Source organism: Lagenorhynchus albirostris, chromosome 2, assembly GCF_949774975.1.
Source record: "Lagenorhynchus albirostris chromosome 2, mLagAlb1.1, whole genome shotgun sequence".
NCBI lineage: Eukaryota > Metazoa > Chordata > Mammalia > Artiodactyla > Delphinidae > Lagenorhynchus > Lagenorhynchus albirostris.
Window position 1 is genome coordinate 47,460,851 of NC_083096.1, and position 20,488 is coordinate 47,481,338.

Here is a 20,488-nt window from a genome sequence, read left to right on the forward strand (position 1 = left end):
GGTTTCATATCATTTTCGACTTTACTTTGGCACCTATTGAGTTAAAAGGTTTAGCAGCAATGTAATGCTTCTCTCTGTTGTATAAAGAACATACACTGAATGCCTTGGATAGCTATAAAAACTAACAATAACTAACACTTCACTGTGCCTAAGATGTGCCAGACACTATTCTGAGACCTTCTTCATATGTGTAATCCTCATAATAACCCCAGAAGATAGATATTATAATTCTCATGCTATCAATGAGATAAATGAACGGCTGAGAAGTTAAATAACATGTTGTAGGGACTTCCCTGGTGGCGCAGTGGTTAAGAATCCACCTGCCAATGCAGGGAACACGGGTTCGTGCCCTGGTCCAGGAAGATCCCACAGGCTGCGGAGCAACTAAGCCTGTGAGCCACGACTACTGAGCCCGTGTGCCACAACTACCGAGCCTGCGTGCCTAGAGCCCGTGCTCCACAACAAGAGAAGCCAAGGCAATGAGAAGCCCGTGCACCGCAATGAAGAGTAGCCCCCACTCGACACAACTAGAGAAAGCTCCCGAGCAGCAACAAAGACCCAGCTCAGCCCAAAGTAAATGAAATAAAATAATAAAATAAATATTTATATTTAAAAACATAATGCTGTAGTCACACAGATAGTAAGTGGTGGAGCTGGGACTTGAACCCACACAGCCTGAGGTCAGACATAGAAGCATAAGGCCAACCCTGCCTCCCACAAAACCATGTTATACTGTTTTCCATTTCATACTATATTGAACCCAACTCTCTACTACTCCTTGGACTGAAATCTTATGGATAACACTGGCTAAGAGGTGCTGTTGGACTCAGTAACAAAACCAGTCCCTGAAATCACTTCGACCTTCCAACCATCTCCAATGAACTAATCTCAGATTTCCACTTTGGAAAAGATGCTAAAAATCAGCTTTTAGTACTGTGATAAATAAGATATTTCACATCATTACTGTAGTTTTGACATTAAACGCTAAATTCAAAGATAACAATAAATTCATAATATTCCAAAATTTTACCTTTGTTTAAAGGCATTATTAGCAACCCACTGCTGTATAACATTCATTTGTTTCTTTTTTTTTTTTTTTTTTAAAAAAAAACCTGGAAGTTTTCTAATGGTTTTCCTTCCTCTAGAAGGCCAACACAAACAAATTAGTGTGATGTGACTTGCGTTTAGGTGCACTCTGCACAGGCTTCCCAGTGACGTTGCTAAACACCGTTCCCTATTTTCCATTTATACCTTCTTCAAGATGTGTTAAAGTGTTGTTTACTAAGGGACCCTAAACAGAGGGTATCCACTCCCGAGCTTCTGGCACATCCATATGTTCAAACGCATCCAGGTAACCAGGTGGCTAAGGGAACCACTAAAGAAATACGTTCTGGGCCAACTTGTTGGCCTGAATTCTCCTAACTCCATTTTGAAAGCTGCTAAAACTTTATATGAGCACTATAGTGGTGGTGAAAGTCATGATTCCTGTTCATCATCCAAGACTTTGGGGAAAAAATGGAGAAAAAAGTGATCTGCAGCTACTCATAAACTGTCAGGTATCACCTGTAAAATATATTGGACTGTTATACTCTTGATTCTCTGTGGAAGTCTACTCCTGAAGACAACTTCACTCTGAAATGTCACTGGCAGAAAAATTCAGTAGATTATCCTCAAAAGCAAACTGTAAAAAACCACTAACGACACTGTATGTATTAAATTGTAGAATGGTTTTCTCTTTTGTGCTTCCCTGATTGGTTGCACTGGGTCTTAGTTGCAGCAGGCCAGCTCCTTATTTGCGGCTCACGGGCTCCTTAGTTGCGGCATGCATGTGGGATCCAGTTCCCAGACCAGGGATTGAACCCAGGTCCCCCGCACTGGGAGCATGGAGTCCCAAACGCTGCGCCACCAGAGAAGTCCCTTGTTTCTACGGAGTTGGATGTTAAAATACATAGAGCTAAACTCAGCCCTTGGTCATTTTGTTTAACTAACTTTGTGTTCACAAGATCTCATTAATCATGTTAAAAGCCCTCTAAGCACTAATTTCAGAAGAGCAAAAAAAGAAAAGCAGAGTTCATTGCTTAGTGGATATCCAATATTTATCTTCACTGAAAAATTAATTTGGCTTTAGTATCATTAAGTAGGGATATGACATCCTCAGAACCAAAGACTAATAAAAACCTCACTGTTCTTCTTTCAGGAAATTAACGGCTATAGAGAAAAGTTTCAGTGAGGTAGAATAGAAGCTCACATAAGCCACCGTGGTTCAATTTCTAATTCAGATACCTTACTCCTAAAGGCGAGAGAAATATGAGAAAACAGTGTGTTTTATTCCTGGGCAAAAAAGGAGTGAGGAGATATAAAGAGAAGGGTAGCAAAGATAATTAAATCCACTGATCATTTCAAATTCTCATTTTGCAAACACTTTTTTAATTTTTAAAAATTAAAAAATAGAGTAAACTGATATGAATTTCAAATACTTTTCCTCTGCCAATGAGCAGACTAATTAGATAAGAAACAAAATAAAATCTTAGGTAGTTATTAGACTGGATAGTCCAGTTTAAAATCACTAAGGATTGACCATCAGTACACTTTGTTACTGGAAGGCATGTACCAGGGTTTGTTAGAGAGGAGACTGAGCAGCCAGTTATATAGTCCAGAAAAAGAAAAAAGTAAAGAAGGTGTGTAGAGAAAGTTAAAGTTAAATCTTTAGGTCCTCCCTAAATCTCTTATCACTGAAAAGTGACTGTGTGAAAATGTGACTGGGAAATAACAGTAAGTAGCCCCTGGGCTCACGGCAGAAGGGATGCTGGCTTTCATTTCCAATAATTCAGGGCACTGCTGAGGGACACTTTCTTCTCAGTGAGGAAAGGGGAAGTTTGTGGTGCCCAGAGCAGAGAGCTCTTTGAAACTTTGAGAAGTTCTCTATAGCAACAATTAGAGACTTGAATTCATCTTTGGGGAAGGCCTTTCCTTTGTTATGTGAAAACCACCCTAATGGCCCTTTAGTTATAGTAACTGAAGCAAGTCTTCACCTAACCCAATGTTTTTGGGGAAAACTGCGACATCGCAATTAATCCGAAAGCAGATATTCTAGAGTTAGACTGAGCAGCCAAGTGAACTGGTTTGTTAACAGTTGTGCATAGTTGAGTCTCACTGTAATCTGGCATTAAAGTTAGCATGTCTGTCTAAATGCAATAGCTCAGAGTTTTCCTAGATTCCAAATGAATATTTATTAAAATGAAAGTACATTATGGTGGTTTAAAATTAGAAAACTTTAAAATAGGATTAACAACCAGAAATCAAGATAATGGGAGCTCCCAAAGGCAGATGGAATTAATCAATTACAATTTTCCTCTTGATTCCATATTATCCATTTATGCAAAAACTTCTCCACCAAAATTCTGTGACATATTGAATGACTTAGGGCTCATAACTCCTTTTAGAGTTTGTGCCCCTTCATAAATTAAAACTTTTAAAAGATCATAGTAGGTATTTAAATACTTGTTGATTGATGCAAGATTTCATTTGCTAGGAAAGTTTAGTTCAAACTCATCTAAAAAGTTTTTGAGAAATGAATGCAGTATTCAAAGTGGATTATATCTCAACGTACACACCCTGATTTGATAGAGAGGCACTAGCTACAAGCTTCCAAGTTTCCATCCTTTAAATCAGTGAAAGAAAGGAAATCTAGGCTTTTCAGTTTAGCTTCTGCATTATCAGTAAACTCCCTAGAGGCTTTCTGTAGTGGAAGCCGGGGTGGGCCCATTGGAATCCCAGAGACAAGAGTCATGACGGCTTTGGTCTGCGACACTCCAAAACCTAGACAGGAAAATATAAATGAGGAAACATGGCTGGCACTGTCCACTTTGCCACAAACACTCGAAAGAAGAGATCATATTCTTACAGTGATTACTATAACAGGATAAAGTGGAACTAAAAGATGGGAACATTTCTTGTCAATATGGCAGACTGAGCAGATGTAGGAAATCCCTATTCCTGCTTTAAACATATAGAAATGCTGGAAACTTTTTAACAAATTGACAAACTGTAAAACAAAACAAAGTGAGACTCAAAGTCAACCTCAGAAGCAAGAAGGAGGAACGAGAAGTATCAGGAATAAGGAGGTCAGAGTAGTAAGGAGTTGCCGAAGCCAGTGGTCCATGAGGATAATCTGATTCAGGGATACACTGTTGTGGATTGAATGATGTAGGACTTGGTCACTAGGTCACAATTTAGTTCAAACAAATCTAAGAAGTACCTGAGAAATGCACTATTTAAGGTAGTTTATGACTCAATGCTGCTGTTTTAGACTAGGGCAGGAATGCAAGATGAAGCCTTGAGTCTGTACACAGCAAAGAGCTGGAATTAAACTCCCCATATAAAACTGGTAGCCAGCCTTCTATGAAAAGAAATAGAAAAAAAAACTGGCCCACTGGTCTGAGAGGCAAGGAAGCATGACTTCTGCCAGGGTGTGGAAGGAAAAAAATCATATAAATGAAATCCCAAGCCTGTGCCATATATGAATGCTGGATCCGTATTTGCATTGTGTGCTTGGTACAGGAACCATACTAAGAAATATACCTAAAGACTGGTTAGAACTGATGAAACTATAGTGTCCTAGCAGAGGCAAATGTAAAATCATTTGATGGGACAACTCACAACCTAGAGTACGATGGATTCTCCAGAAAACAGCTGTCTCTGAAGATGAAATCAGAGTTAAAAATTACAAAGCACACAAGGAAAAAGAAGCTGCATGAGAGACAGCAAATGCACAACTGACAAATTTTACATCCTGAGAAAAGATGATACAAAATTCTGAAAGAGGCTTCACAGAGATAAACGTAAGAATAGAAGCCATAGGCTAAGAGAAGGGCATATAAATAAAGAACAGGAAGATCTGGAAGAAAAAGCCAGAAAGAAATGCTGGAAATTAAAAATATATAATCAGTAAAACTAAACAGTAGAAAACATAGCTAAAGATAGAATTAGTGATTTTGAAGGTAGATCTAAGGAAGTAATCCAGAATACAGCACAGGAAGATATTTGTTTTCTTAACTGGCTATTGCTCTTGGATCAAAGGTATGAGAAGTAACTTTCTTTTACTAAGGTAATTTGGTTGCAGTAACCATTGAGCATTGGGAAGAAAAATACTAGCTTGGCTAAATATATAGAATATACTTTGCTAAATGCAAAATGGCCCTCCTAGGCTTATTATGAATGGTGGAAGACTAAGAGCTACCTTCACGATAAGGCTTTATCATGTTTATTAAGATTAAGTCTCTCTTATATACAATGGAATATTACTCAGCCATAAAAAAATGAAATCTTGCTGTTTGTGACAACGCAGATGGACCTAGAGGGTATTATGCTAAGTGAAATAAGTCAGACAGAAAAAGACAAATACTGTATGATTTCACTTATATGTGGAATCTAAAAAACAAAAAATGAACAAACATAATAAAACAGAAACAGGGTTATACAGTGCTGCATGTCAGTTTTATCTCAAAAAAACTGAAAGAAAAAAAAAAGTCTTTCTTTGACTAAACCATGAAAACTCCAACCCCCAAGGAAGTCTGAAACGAGCTCTTTAAAGATATGTTCTTTTAGATCATAAAACCTGTCTTCAAGAGGCCTCTTTTAAAATGCCAAAAATCTGGCAAAAGAGTAAATCCTTTCAGCTAATACCTTACAGCTATACTTTACAAAACTACTGCAGAATCACTGCTGGTATGCAAAGTGATCTTATATGTACAGGTAAACTTTTAGTTCTTTAAAAAACTATAGAACTAGTAGTAGTTCAAAATCTACTTTAATGCATTTTAGGAACATATGCTAAACCCACGATTTTGTGAGAAGTATTGCTTAGGACAAGGGAATGATATTAGGTAATAATAGTACTGGTGGTACACAAATAGGAGAAAAATCATCAAAGTGGAAAAGCAAATGGGAAGCATTGTCTTTGAAGGATAAAGAGTTGGCTGAAAACCCTGTGAGAATGAGGGGCACAGTACATAATAGGTGCTTAGGGCTTGGGAGGAGTTGCCAGGAAGAGGCAGAAAGGCTCTGAAAGGAAGGTAGGAGGTCTGCCAAGAATAAACCTAAAACTTTTCCTGGACTTGACCCAGGTCCTCAGGAAGGGCCAATCTCTTGCGGAAGTGGAGTGAATAGTGGCATTTATCATTTGTTATGGGATAAGACTTAGGAGACTGTGGAGAGGTTTCTCTACTCAAATTCACTGTATTTCCCTCAAACTTTACATTGTCATATTATTCAAACCTCCATCCATTTAAGCTTACTTGTGTTAATAAACTCTTTTAACATTGCAGATACTCTTGGGAGAGCTGTCAGTCATTCACAGTTTAGTAAGATCTGTATTCAAACTGCCTTCCTTTAAACACTTAGGCTTACATCAGTTATAGTGTGGTAGTAGAATTTTAATGAGCAGAGGCAAGTAAAGGGAGGGAGTGTTGATGGTGTAGGAGAGAAGGGGTTAAAAAAAATGGTGTGTGAGCAGAGTGGGGAGGTGAACAAAGTGCTAAGATGGAGGAGAGAGATTTGTAGAAGGTTGCCAAGACCTTCCAACTAGGTTTACTTCACCATTTTATAGGATTGGCCCTGAAAGTTAGTATTAGGAAAAAAACTTTGCTTGTAGCTGATTAAAAGGTGTTCTTGTTGAACCCTCAGAGAAAGTGATGAAAGTCCCTCATCACCTTCTCTGAAACGCTCAGAGAAAGTCTATTTCCTTTACACTCTCCAGTAGGAGACAAAGCGGGAAACTTACCTAGTTTGACCACAAAGTTGATAAATCTCTGAATACAAAACTGGAAAGGAACAAACAAATCTATAGTCAGTAATTACTAAACTGTGATAATTTAAAGAATTTAGAGGTCAAATTGCAGAAACCCCAAACTAAAAAGTCCACACACCTTAGTTTTCTGAGGGTCTGTTGAAGTGGAGAACAGCCACGTGAGGATGACTGAGATCTACCCAGGATAAGGTAGGATCTTTTCATGTATATAAGCTTTTATGAAATGAGCCCATGAAGAAAAGAAGCTCCAATGAAGGAATTGTACAATAGAGAGTTAGGATGGGGAAGGCAACCTTTACCCACCTAGGTTACAGAGGTAACCTTATCAGCTAGTGCAGTTTCCAAACTGGGGTACTCTAACCTCTAGGGTACTTTCCAAGATACCTCAGGGGCACTTGGTCAAGGCTAAGATTTATGGCAATTTCTAGACCCTCAACTTCCGTAAGTGCTATTTCTAAAATTGATCAGAATAAGAAGTTGCACATAATGGAGGTGTAGCTTGTCCTTTTATATTTCCCTGTTCACAGTCCTTCTCCTACTTTTGAAAAAATAAAGACATACCTCTTATATCACTGCCTTGGGACACCTCTGGGAACCAAATAAAGGAGCAAATCAAAATGTTGGCATTGGCATCCACAAAGAGAGCTGACAGAGTGAGTCCTTTAATTAATGGATAACAAGTCCTCTAAAGAATCATAGGGTTTTCAATTTTTTCCTTTCAACTTTGCTTTTAATGTTGTGATTCAGATTGTCAGTTGAAAATCATTAAATGATCAAGCATATGACTCAAAAACTGCTCGAAGAACTGAGTGACATTGCTATACCAAAGTTTCTTCCATTCTTATCTACTAATATATATAAACAGGGTATCACAGCACTTATTTCTATAAAAGCAAAAAACAGAAATAGTATTGATGCTGAATTTTAACTCATCCTAGCATTAAAGGATATTCATCCACAAATTCATGAAGCAATTCTTAAAAAAAAGATTCCCATTCATCTCATCAAGAGATGCATTTTCAATAACATTTTACTTTTATGCTGTTTTAATCAATTGTATACTAGTAATAAAAAAGTCAATGCAGAATAAAATTTTGGTATCAAGCCTTACAAACATAAATGCACATGTTCTTTTCTTCCCTAACACACAGAGTATGGCACATTACATTCAGAAGTCTCTACTTTGTTGCTTTTTTTACACTTAATGTATCATGGAGATCTCTCCAGATGTGTGCATATAAAAGTATCTCATCCTTCTAAAGGGCTGTATATAATTCCATTAAATAACTCAAACATAATGTATTTAACCATTTCCTTATGGGTGGATATTTGGGCTGTTTCTATCTTTTGCTAGTATAAACAATGCTATAAGGAATATCTCTGTACATGTGTCATTTCACTTTGTAAATATAACATGGCATTTAAGGCCATGGGAATGATGGACTTCCCTGGTGGCACAGTGGTTAAGAATCTGCCTGTCAATGAAGGGGACACGGGTTCGAGCCCTGGTCCGAGAAGATCCCACATGCCGCGGAGCAACTAAGCCCGTGCACCACAACTACTGAGCCCGTGCGCCACAACTACTGAAGCCCACGCGCCTAGAGCCCGTGCTCTGCAACAAGAGAAGCCGCTGCAATGAGAAGCCCGCGCACTACAATGAAGAGTAGCTCCCGCTCGCCGCCACAACGAAGACCAACACAGCCAAAAATAAAGTCCATGAGAATGAGTAAGTTTAGCCCTAACTTTTTATTTATCTGTTTCTTCACTTGACTGCAAACTCCTTTAGGGCAGAGACCAGTTTTATTGAAATTATATATTCAGTTCAGCCCATGGTATATTAATAAGTGAGTAAATGAGACCTGCTCACACTTGCTTTCTGTAAGAAAAAACAGAATGTGGTAAACTAAAGTGCTTAGCAATACTGTTTTGGGTGAGATGATTTATTTGAGTAGGACTAAAAGAAAAAAAGGAAAAGAGATGGAAATTGAATCAGCCAATAAAAGAAACCACTAAGTGGAAAGGTTCCGTATCAGAGCTGTTTCACAGTTTACTCCATCCTACGATTTTCACATCATTCAGCTCAGAACAGGTTGAAATTTTCAGAAATAATTTTTTCTGGGAAACTTAGGAAAAAGAAAATCGTATATGAAAAGAGATGGCAGGGACTTCCCTGGTGGCGCGGTGGTTAATAATCCACCTGCCAATGCAGGGGACACGGACTCAAGCCCTGGTCCGGGAAGATCCCACGTGCCGCAGAGCAACGAAGTCCGTGCACCACAACTACCGAGCCTGCGCTCTAGAGCCCGTGAGCCACAACTACTGAACCCGTATGGCACAGCTACTGAAGCCCGCGTGCCTAGAGCCCGTGCTCCGCAACAAGAGAAGCCACCGCGATGAGAAGCCCGCGCACCGCAACAAAGAGTAGCCCCCGCTTGTCACAACTAGAGAAAGCCCGCGCACAGCAACGAAAACCCAAGGCAGCCAAAGATAAATAAATAAATAAATAAACTAATTAAGAAAAAAGAAAAGAGATGGCAGAGTCCACACAATTCAGACTTCATATCTTTTTTTTTTTTTTTTTTTTTTTTGTGGTACACGGGCCTCTCACTGTCGCGGCCTCTCCCGTTGCGGAGCACAGGCTCCGGACGCACAGGCTCAGCGGCCATGGCTCATGGGCTCACGGGCTCACGGGCTCACGGGCTCAGCCGCTCCACGGCATGCGGGATCCTCCCAGACCAGGGCACGAACCCCTGTCCCCTGCATTGGCAGGCGGACTCTCAACCACTGCGCCACCAGGGAAGCCCCAGACTTCATATCTTAATTTAAACCAAAGTCTTGCCAATGTTTAATCTAGTTGATATAGCTTCCTAAGTCCTTACGCTGTTCCTGCTTTCAGCTTCACCTGGTCTGGGGCTGAATAAAGGTGAATATTAAATAAGCTATTTAAACTTTAAGTTAAGTTGGAAGTAGATTTAGGCTTGCTCAGTGTTCAGGGTTAAAGGGTAGGGATGTATTTAATCACTGCTGGCAACTGCTTCCTCCTGTTCTCTTCTTGGTTGGAGCTCAGGTCACTCCCTCAAACCTCCAGGATGCTTTGCGACTTCTGCTCTGTAATTTCTGATTGCCCTGATGGTGGCCTGTCCTGTTCAAAAGATCCCTTATCTAAACTTACTGGGACTGACCACCTGCTCTGATCTTGCTTATGCCTTTCATTCTCACTCATTTTCTTGGGACACTCCTCTCAGTCACTTTTATGATCCTGAAAGTTCCTGGGCCTCTCGGCCTCCAGAAGTTTCTCTGTAGTGCCTACCCTATTTCTTTCCACCTTATTCTGTTTACCTAACGTATACACACTACCAGCTGTGGGGCTGGTTCTACCCTTCGGTGAGGCTCTTCCTTCTCTGGACAGCTAGGCTGTCCTCCCTGTAACATTAACAGCAGCCACCATTTCCCCCAGGGGTCTTCCCTGGAACACTTCAGATCCTGCTGCTTTTCTCTTCCTGTTTCAAAGCCAGTGTCTCCTTTTGGATCACCTATTCAGCTCTTGTTTCCTGCCTGGTGAATGTTTTCAGTTCTCAGCACATTTCCAGGGCAAAGAGGACTGACCTGCTCTGACTTTGGATTAAGTCTCCCTTTTGTAGATCACCAGCCTCATAGCTTCCTTATATACTCTGGTGACTCAAGTGTGAAGTTCTCAAGGGGATGGCATGTGGTCATTTCCCCAAAAATCTATCACCGTTATTTCACAGTCATAAAAATACTTTGAATGTAGACTAAAAATAAGATCATTTCTAGGAGGAACAGAAAGGAGTCATTCTTGTGTGGGGCCTGTCCTGATGAGACATGCAGGAAACATGGATAATGGGCACAGGTTTGGTTTTAAACAAGAAAAAGTAAGAAAAAGAAGGAAAATACAGAAAGAAGCAGCTAGGCAATCTTAAGGAGGGCAGGTGTGGTAGGAATGCTGATGAGAGAAAATAAGAATTCTCAAGTGGGAAAGAAAAAAGGCTATGATTTATATGAAGGGAAAAGAAAGCTTACCTGATGGTTCAGGGCCGAGGAGAAGTCCTTCCGTTCAAAAGCCTCCAACATCTGGTTTGTCTTTTTTCCCAGGTAGTTATAGGTACTGGAAAGAAAACAGCACATCTTCAGGATCAATAACTTAGCGAGAAGGTCCAGCTCCTCAAACCCCTCTAATGCTCAAAAGGGAAAAATCTACCCAGCCTTCCAGAAGTCTATTTTTAGGCCCTAATCTATTAAAGGATCAGGTGTCTTCAGTTCTGAGTTTTCCAGCAACACTAAGCAGTGCAGAGGACGCAGAGAACACCAAAAGGAATAAAGAAAAGGGAGAAAAATAGGAAAAGGGTAAAGTTAGAAAAAAAGTGGAAGACAGAGGTGTATTTGGCAAGGAGTGATTGAGGGCAACACCTGGCCCAGGGCGCACACAGAGGTGCAATGCTAGGTAAGAACTGTGGATAAAATGTAGTATCTGAGGGCTTCCCTGGTGGCGCAGTGGTTGAGAGTCTGCCTGCCAATGCAGGGGACACGGGTTTGAGCCCTGGTCTGGGAAGATCCCACATGCCGCGGAGCAGCTAGACCCGTGAGCCACAACTGCTGAGCGTGCGCATCTGGAGCTTGTGCTCCGCAACGAGAGGCCACGATAGTGAGAGGCCCGCGCACCGCGATGAAGAGTGGCTCCCACTCGCCGCAACTAGAGAAAGCCCTCGCACAGCAACGAAGACCCAACACAGCCAAAAATAAATAAATAAATAAATAAAAATAAAAATAAAAAAATGTAGTATCTGAGGTGGGTCCCAAAAACCCTATGCTGAGGAACTGGGTGAATGTAGCACCACAGTAAAAGGGGCAAATACTAGCAGATTACCTAAATTCTTTGCCAAGTTATATGTTACCCAGAGACTAGTTTCTAGTAATAATATTAATACGGATAATAATAGTACAAGGACCATTTATTGACTGTTGTATTCCGGGTGCCTGACATAAACCATGTCTAATCCTCTCAGAGCCCTGTGAGGTAGGTGTGGTTTCCATTTTGCTGTGAAGAAACTATGTCTCAAAGAAGGGCAACAAGAGTTGTCGAGAAGCTTACCATCCCTTCATACTGCTTATTCTATTACATTTCAGAAAAAATGGAGATGAGAATGTTATTTGATATCATAAAATGTTCTTGCTGACTTAAAAAAGAATCTCTAACTCTACCAATAAAGACAAATATCTTAGACTAATCACTGCGTTCTTAGAGAAACCAGCAAGGCAGAAGGTTCTAGAAATTCAGAACAAAGATGTTTCCCCAGTTTCTAATGACTTCTCCTACAGTAACTCAGGATCAGAAAAGAGCTTCATCTTGGTGTACCAGGAACAGAATATTGTTGGTACTTCATAAGTGTAGTCCCTGGAGTCAATACAAGGCATTCTGAGAACGTGAAGTTCACATTATCTTCTCATAAAAAAGTAGGGAAGAATAAAATATAATCATTGAGATAAGTTACCTGCAGATGTGAAACACCCAAAGTCGCGATATGTGCCTGAATGTCTAAGGGGTTTCAGAATACTCTAATTTGCATCCCAGGGGTCTCAGATGTATCCTCATTTAGAGAGGAATGTGATCATAATTAAGGAGAAGTGAAGTGTAATCAAATGTACTTCGCTTTCAGATTCTGTTGACAGAATAAAAATGCCTAGTATGGGGGCCAGAAAAAAAAAAAAAAAAGAATTTCCAAGGTCAGCAGATCCAGGCATTCAGGTTTCCTTGGAGGAAATGGCCTGTAGTGATGATGGATGTTGCAGGCAGCCTGGCTCAGTGAACAAACCATTACTTACCATTACATCCAACCCAACTACTCTTCGTCAAAGCCATGCTCACCGAGATATGCTATGAGTATTACTTTGCTTCCCCTGTACTTTTCCCACAGGGAGGAAATACACTTTCAGTTAATGTAAATAGTTCAGTCAATCTGCTCACAGGCACACTGCTACTGAACTAGGTTAACATGTGCAGTGGACATGCCAAATTGAACGTCCCTAGGCCTTCTGCTGAGTAGACATCAGGCCACTGATTCTACCTTCCTAGCTGCAGCTGACTGGACCTTACATGGACACCTGACTTGGCAGTGCTATCCAGTGATATCCTGAGATGCCCCATTTGGGCCCCATGACTGGCCACATGCATGCTGAAGCAGAGAAAGCCCATCTGGAGAGAAAGGCAAATAAAGGGATGTCCAAAGGACCACAGGGGGAGAACGGTCTGCCTTGGCTGTGGAGAGCTTTGCAGTTTTAGGTTCTCATCTTCTCTGAGACCTCACTGCACTTCCTCCCCTTGGGTTTTATGAAATTTCCCAGTATTTTATAATAACTTACCTTCTTTCACATAAGCTAGTTTGAATGGCTTTCTGTTATTTGTAACCAAATAATTTCTGATAAAGAAGTTCTGTGCATGCTCTCAGCTTCTGTGCCTCACCCCTAACTGCAACAGATGCTTCTTATAAGAGTGACTGAGTCGCTAACAAAGTGCTAAGCCCTAGTTCATTCCTTTTCACTAAGAGAATGTGGCAAAGAAAGGCAATTTCTATTAGAAAAGGTGTACTTGCAAGAAATACAACCGCGCAGGTGATGACTGCCTCTGTGGGGGATTTTACACTAATAAGCATTGGGAAAAATGAGTCCTGCTTACCTGCCCACTGCTCCAGTTGCTCCCATCACCAGAGCACTCAACAGTTGCTGATCAGAAACAGACAGAGAAAAAAAAAAAAAAAAAAAAAAGAAACAGACAGAGAGTATTAACTTTGATGAAAAAGAGAAGAGAAAAGATGCTACTATATAGCGGCTACATCAAGTGTTGCAGAGGGAAACTAACCTGCTGGGATATGCCAGGGGGAAACTTACCTCATCCACCCCAAAAAGGAAAGCAAACTGTTGCTGGCGATTCTGATCAACACACTGCCCGAAGTCTAAGAGATCTGTGTCACTGAATTTCAGCCCTTGGAAGGTGGGGATCTTATCCTGAATTCCATCCAACAACTCCTCAGCACGAACTGTTCAAAACAATAAATGTCTCATTCACCGGTACACCCCCAGAAAATAACAAGAGAACATCTCATCTAGCGCCACACATCTGCACTGAGCTGCCAGGGGCTGCTCTCAGCTGCAACTGGCTGCAGATTGAACATATTGAACATAATCACTTGCCCTTGCCTCCTAGTTCCTCTGTACTTATCAAATTGTAACCCTAAATCTTCTGTTCCTTGAAGACAATAGATGGACATTTATAAAGCACAACTTCTATTTTTTCTTCTAAGGAAGTTAGAAAGGAATGGCATTTTAAAAACAACCTAATAAATTTCATCTAACTGTAACAATCTTCTTGCTGGAGAAGTATGATAATGATAAAAGAAAACCTAAAAGAAAAGTGAGAAGAGATCGCAGTACCCTCCTGTGTGCCAGGTGCTGAGAACACAGTAGGGTACAAAGTAGACCCAATCGCTGTCTTAGTGGGGCTTACAGGCTATGTCTTCCCACATAAGACGGAGAGGTGTGTGTGACAGACACAAGTTGTCTGCTACAAGTACGTAGGGGTCAACTCGTCTTTCATACTTAAAAATCTTCCATTATAAGGTGGTGTCAATGACTGATAAGGGCTGACTTATTTTTGATAAGAGTGACTTATTTTGGAGCTGTTGGAACCATCTAGTCAACAGTCTTATGCTTTCGTGACACAGGGTGAGGTGGGGTGGAGCCGGGGTTTCTTAGTGAAATAGGGTACGATGTGAGAGGTGAAGGTGAAGAAACATGAACAGAAGCAGTACTTACTCTTTACCCCTGTCAAGGCGGGAATGTGATAGTAGTAAAACGGCAGCGCAGGGGCAGCAGCGGCCACCTCCTTTAGGAAATTAATCAGGACATCTGAAAGAACAGCAGGAAAAGTCATGGTGTGAACAAGTGTAAAACACTGGCTTTCGCCAGTAAAAACTGAACCTTGGGACTTCCCTGGCGGTCCAGTGGTTAAGACTCCACGCTTCCAACGTACGGGGCATGGGTTTGATCCCTGGTCGGGGAACTAAGATCCCACAGGCCGCTCAGCCAAAAAAAAAAAAAAAAAGAACCGTCTAATGAAATGCAACCATCCTTTTTGGAAGCCAAAAATTCTTGACCACTCTTACCATCTCTGAGACTGCTACTGCAATGTCTTTGCAATTCACTTTATTCAAAGTTTTATTTTCCTCTCTGTAGAACGGCCAAAATAAGAGGACCAGTTTCCTACCATACTAAAGAGCTATTAAAAAACTGGTGCAAATCTTCCCACATATTAAGAGAAGCTCATGAAATACTCTTACAAAAATCAGAAGCCCATCAGGCAGGATCCTTTTCCTCTTACCCAGAAGGGTAAGTGTGGTCAGTGAACAGCAAAGACTTTGCATTAAGCTCGGAATAAAGTTGTAACAGTAAATTCTACAACAAAAAGATAAACAACATCTGCTCAAAATGGGAAGTCATAAAAGTAGTGGCACATCTCAACCAGAGTTTGGTACCTTTCCCTTCTGGAGAGAAATTCACATATATCAGAAGACAGTTCACTCTGGTTTACTGAGGAATTGGGATTTTCTACATCATCCAATTTGAACTTCAGCAGCAACATTACTACAGATGATAAATAAATCCAGCAGAATTGCTTACATCTGGATGCCACTGAATAGTGGGAGAGACGCTTATGAACACATTTGAATACTGTGATAATAAATATTTTGACAAAATTATTGTGTATTGTTATTTTTCATTTGTCTTATGCAAAATTTTTTAAAACCATCTGAAAAAAACTTTAAAAATGTTCATTCTAAATTTCCCAAATAGCAGTATTTAAATTACTTACCAATATTAACGACTATTTTACTGATAACAGGTAATATTTCATGACAATTTTGACCTGTTATACATTTAGCTATGGATTTGTTTAATCATGCATGCGAATAACATTTTGTCTGTTTTTAATCCTTTTAAAATTTGTACTGCATTTTTGCTAATCAAAAGGATTAAAAAGACTCAGTATACCTGGAAACCACAAATAGTTTCCATAGAGAAAACAATAATTTGATATTTTGGAAGACAATGGATATTTCTGTGAAATCTCTTTTCAAATTCATCACTTACTCAAATTTGAATAGTACATGTAGTCTCAAAATGCCCATTACTTATATTCCTCTTTTGTTGAGAACAATGGTCTCATGCTTTGCCATGTGACTCTGACACTCTACGCAACTGATTGGCCAAAAGTGGACACCTGACCCAAACACAGGCACCTGTAGGTTGACCCAGGGCTTGGTGGATGACCTACTCAGATTACTTGACAAAAGAGCTGAAGTCCTTTAATGGAGTCTTTTCTTCTCTTTTATGGGTCCAGGGAGGCTGAATATTCCGGAGAACTACTGTACCATTGCAACTTCATGCCTCCAGTCCATAAGACTTTACTTTCATGAGTTAAATACAACCATTTGGAATGAAGGCATAAAGAAGCGGACCATGTACAGCACTGTGCGTTTTGACCTATCTACCTACCTTTGTTCCATGGCTTGAGAAAGAAAGGTGCAATGACAGCGATGCCATCGGCTCCTATTTTTGCTGCATGTTGGGCCTTTAAAAGAAGAAAGAAGACAATTGGTCACAATTCTGATGTGTGTGAATGTGGGGTTTTCTCCACCTCAAAAGGCAATTCTCAAACACCAGCTGGGTTTCTTACAATTCAACTCAACTCTGACACTATCTATCTGGAGATACAGGTCAAGGGCTCAGTCCTACAAGACTAGCTCCCTACCCCCATTTCAAATGCCAGGTTATCACCTGTGCTCCTGACCTATGGGCTATAAATTAGAGGTTCCAACAACCCCCTCCTTCGGTCAATTAATTTGTTGGGGAGGCTCACAGAACTCAGGGAAACATTTTACTTACGAGATCACTGGCTTTTTATAAAAGGATATGACTCAGGAACAGCCAGATAGAAGAGATGCATAGGGCAAGGCATGGGGAAAGGGCACAACACTTCCATGTCTTCTCTCAGTGCGAGTGCACCACCCTCCCCAAATCTCCACAAGTTCACAAAACTGGAAGCTCTCTGAAATCTGTCCTTTGGCGTTTTCATGGAGGCTTTACTACGTAGGCATGATTGATTATATCATTGGCCATTGGGGATTGGTTCAAATAGGGTTGATCATATCAACTCTAACTGAAAGTGCCAACCCCTAATTTTCATGCCTGGTACTCTTGGCAACCAGCCCCCATCCTTAGGTACTTTCTAAAAGTCACCGCATTAACATAACAAGAGACACCTTTATTGTTCTTATCTCCAGGAATTCGAGGGTTTTGGAGCTCTGTGCCAGAAATGGGACAAAGACCAAATACCTATTTCTTGTTATAGATCACAATTTCACAACCATCCTGGAGTAAACGATTTGTTATATTCACCTACAGCTTAGATACTAGAGGTTAACAACAAACTCTTCAAATTTGCCAACCGATGTACCCCTAGAGAGTGGAAAATTACCACATTTAATGATAAATGTCATTACCAGGAAAATCCCAGGTGTTGCAAAGTAGAGACCCCTGGTGGAGGTGAGCTGTGTATTTAATCTTATTCTTCTGCAGACTTTGTCAGTACAAAAAAAACTTGCTAAGGAGACATGAGCAGTTCATTTTTTTTTTTTTTTTTTTTGCGGTACACGGACCTCTCACTGTTGTGGCCTCTCCCGTTGCGGAGCACAGGCTCTGGACGTGCAGGCTCAGTGGCCATGGCTCACGGGCCCAGCCGCTCCGCAGCATGTGGGATCTTCCCGGACTGGGGCATGAACCTGCGTCCCCTGCATCGGCAGGCGGACTCTCAACCACCGCGCCACCAGGGAAGCCCAAGCAGTTCATTTTGATAAACTATAACTGTTAATTATAGAGAAACTTGCAGATGTCATTTCTCTTCTAGTGTTCAGCCCACTGGATGATACTGTCTTTCCTCTCCAAAGATATTAGTCATATTTTAAAATTTATATTACAGATTGGAAATGCAGTTGAGAAAGGCTGAGAAGAAAAAGATTATACATATCACAGAAGATACATTGCACTACTCTTCTGATATTTACTCACATTCCTTCAGAAAAAAATGAACATTTCCTCCCACTGGGCCCTCATAATATTTTTTATCTATTTCAAGTAGAGTACTTAAACCTAACACATTGTGAGGTAGTTGTATCTTACTGGTCTCCAACTAGAGTGAATTCCCTGAGGGCAGAGGGCAGATCTTATTGACTCGTGTGTTCAGGTCAGTCATGGTGCTGAGCACATAGCAGGACTCAGTAGATGTTGTTGATTGCTTTGAAACATGCCCCACTACCTAAAAGGGAAAAACGGCTTTCCTCTGAGACTTAAGCTAGTGATATCTATATCTAATAGATGTGATTAACTTTCTGCAGAAGTAAAGTAGGAGAGTCAAAAAGAGATTGGGATATAGTCCAAAGAACAATCAAGACACTGGATAGGATTTTATTGACACAGGATTGGAATTGATATATTTGAATCATTTATTTAGCACCTTGTTTAGGACAAGAGCAGTAGGGTAACCTTAGCTGAAAGGAAGGAAAAGAAACCACTTCAGAGACAGTCGATGGCAGTGCCCATTCAAGCATCATCCAATGGAGAGTTATGTCTAAGCAGATGCCAATATTACTGTCTCCTTGGCAAGATTATCCCACAGCAGGGGATTATCCCTATAGCAGGGGATTATCTCTATACTAAGATTATCTTTATACTATTCTAGTGTTGAACCCCATGGTTGACACTGTCTGTCATGTCATACATGACAATATTTTAAAACTCACATGACGCATAGAAGAAAGCAATTGAAAAGAGAAGGGGAAAAAAAAATTTCCTCCTTTACACTACCATAGTTGAAAGATCTACTGTTAAGAAGAACAAATCAAGTGTAAAAAGGATAAATCAAGTTTCCAAGTTCTGATTCTAGGCTTACGAAGCAATCACCTAGTAACGTCTTCCCTAGTGGCTTGCCTAAGAGTGTTGAATTGCGGTTTTGCAAGTATACAGTATACATTCCATTTCTAAATTCAATTAATAGGAAACAGAATCAAACAAAACCCACAAGCAGATGTTGGGGTTAGATCAAGTCATTGCGCTCTTTGGAATTAGAATATCTAAATTCTGAGGACATGGTTATGTGGACAAAGAATGTCCCTGCCATTTCAGTAAACAGAGGATGCTTCGGCCGAACAGCCATCAGCCACTGCAGGCACCAGGTCGGTGCGACCTAAGGGGAACTCAGGATGGAGAAAAACATGCATATCAAAGGAATGGTTCCAATAAGCCCAATCTCTTGCACCTTACCATACAAGAAAACACTAAAATCATTAACTTGAGATGTGTGATTTTATGATTAGCAATAATCTTTTGATGTTCAACTATATATATATATATATATGTATTTTTTTTTTCCAGCCAAAAACTCCTATACATCCAGGCTCCTCCCTTACCTCTTTGGAACAGTCCCTCAGAGCTTGCTGAGTGGCTGTATCCCAGGCTTAAGTCCTCAGTAAGTCTGCTGAATAAAACATAATTCTCAACTTTTAGGTTGTACATTTTTTTTCAGTCGACAGTCCAAGCTACAACATCTTTGTGCTTTCTTTTCTTACTTGATTCACAAAGACCTCAAAACTACCACATGGTTTACTTTTCTGCTAGCAACTTTAACTCCTTCCTCCCTCACCACAATATTACTCCACCTAACCTGCTCATCTCTAAACCCAGAGCAATCCAGTCTTTGTGTTCTTGTTCCTATGTTCTGGTTGAAAAGTGTACCTAGAAGAAAATCTCCTCACCTGTGTGGAGTGGTGGTATGACAAATTTATGACTTACAACTTTGGTTGGTTTTTAGCACCACTGGGGCAATCCTTTTAAAAAAATTAATTACTTTTAAATTTATTTTTCAAAATTGTGACCAAGAAAAACACAACACTGGGAGTTCCCTGGTGGCCTAGTAGTTAGGATTCCGGGCTTTCACTGCCGTGGCCTGGGTTCAGTCCCTGGTCGGGGAACTGAGATCCCGCAAGCCACGCGGTGCGGCCAAAAAATAAAAATTAAAAAAAATTCACCATCTTAGCCATTTTTAAGTGTACAGTTCACTGCTGTTAAGCATATTCACATTGTTGTGAAACAGAACTCTAGAACTTTTTCATCTTGCAGATCTGAAAGTTTTGGAAGGAGCTGTCAGCAGGAACTCCATTTTATACTTTAGGGCTCCATCCTGTTAAACTGTGACTGTGCTGACCCTGCTGACTTAAAAAAAAAAAAAAAGAAGAAGCTCTCTGTTTAGAAAGGCATCCGGCGGAACTGTGCAGAAGTGTGCCTTTACTGATAAAAAGTGAAACACACTTGATGAGTCAATAAATTGTAACAGGAAAAAAAAAAGAATACATACCTTTCAGTCACAACTCTTCACAAAAAACTTTTGGAAACTAAGTGTGCTTCTCTGTTTTCCTTTAAAAACTCCTGCTTTTTGTTTCCCAGAGGGGACACTGTTCTGTGGTTGCTGGAATCTGTGCTCCCTGAATTGTAATTCTAAGACTCCAAATAACCATAAATGTGTTTTCTATGTCTGTGAGTCTGTTTCTGCTTTGT

General features: G+C 40.4%; 1 protein-coding gene across 4 annotated transcripts in view; it reads right to left on the bottom strand.

The window, feature by feature from the left end:
- The window catches only part of NPL (N-acetylneuraminate pyruvate lyase), a 49,478-nt gene that overhangs the window by 8,628 nt on the left and 20,362 nt on the right, over nt 1-20,488 (bottom strand). For 2 of the 4 annotated variants that reach the window (XM_060131972.1, XM_060131982.1), the window contains 7 exons: nt 16,376-16,451; nt 14,636-14,728; nt 13,712-13,860; nt 13,500-13,546; nt 10,850-10,934; nt 6,782-6,821; nt 2,405-3,819 (listed from right to left, as the gene is read on the bottom strand). In XM_060131972.1, coding sequence (XP_059987955.1) covers nt 3,635-3,819; nt 6,782-6,821; nt 10,850-10,934; nt 13,500-13,546; nt 13,712-13,860; nt 14,636-14,728; nt 16,376-16,451 — 675 coding nt within the window. In that variant the 3' untranslated portion in view covers nt 2,405-3,634. Of the gene's footprint in view, nt 1-2,404; nt 3,820-6,781; nt 6,822-10,849; nt 10,935-13,499; nt 13,547-13,711; nt 13,861-14,635; nt 14,729-16,375; nt 16,452-20,488 lie in introns of those variants that run through there. The other 2 variants (XM_060131992.1, XM_060132001.1) reach the window with 2 other exon arrangements.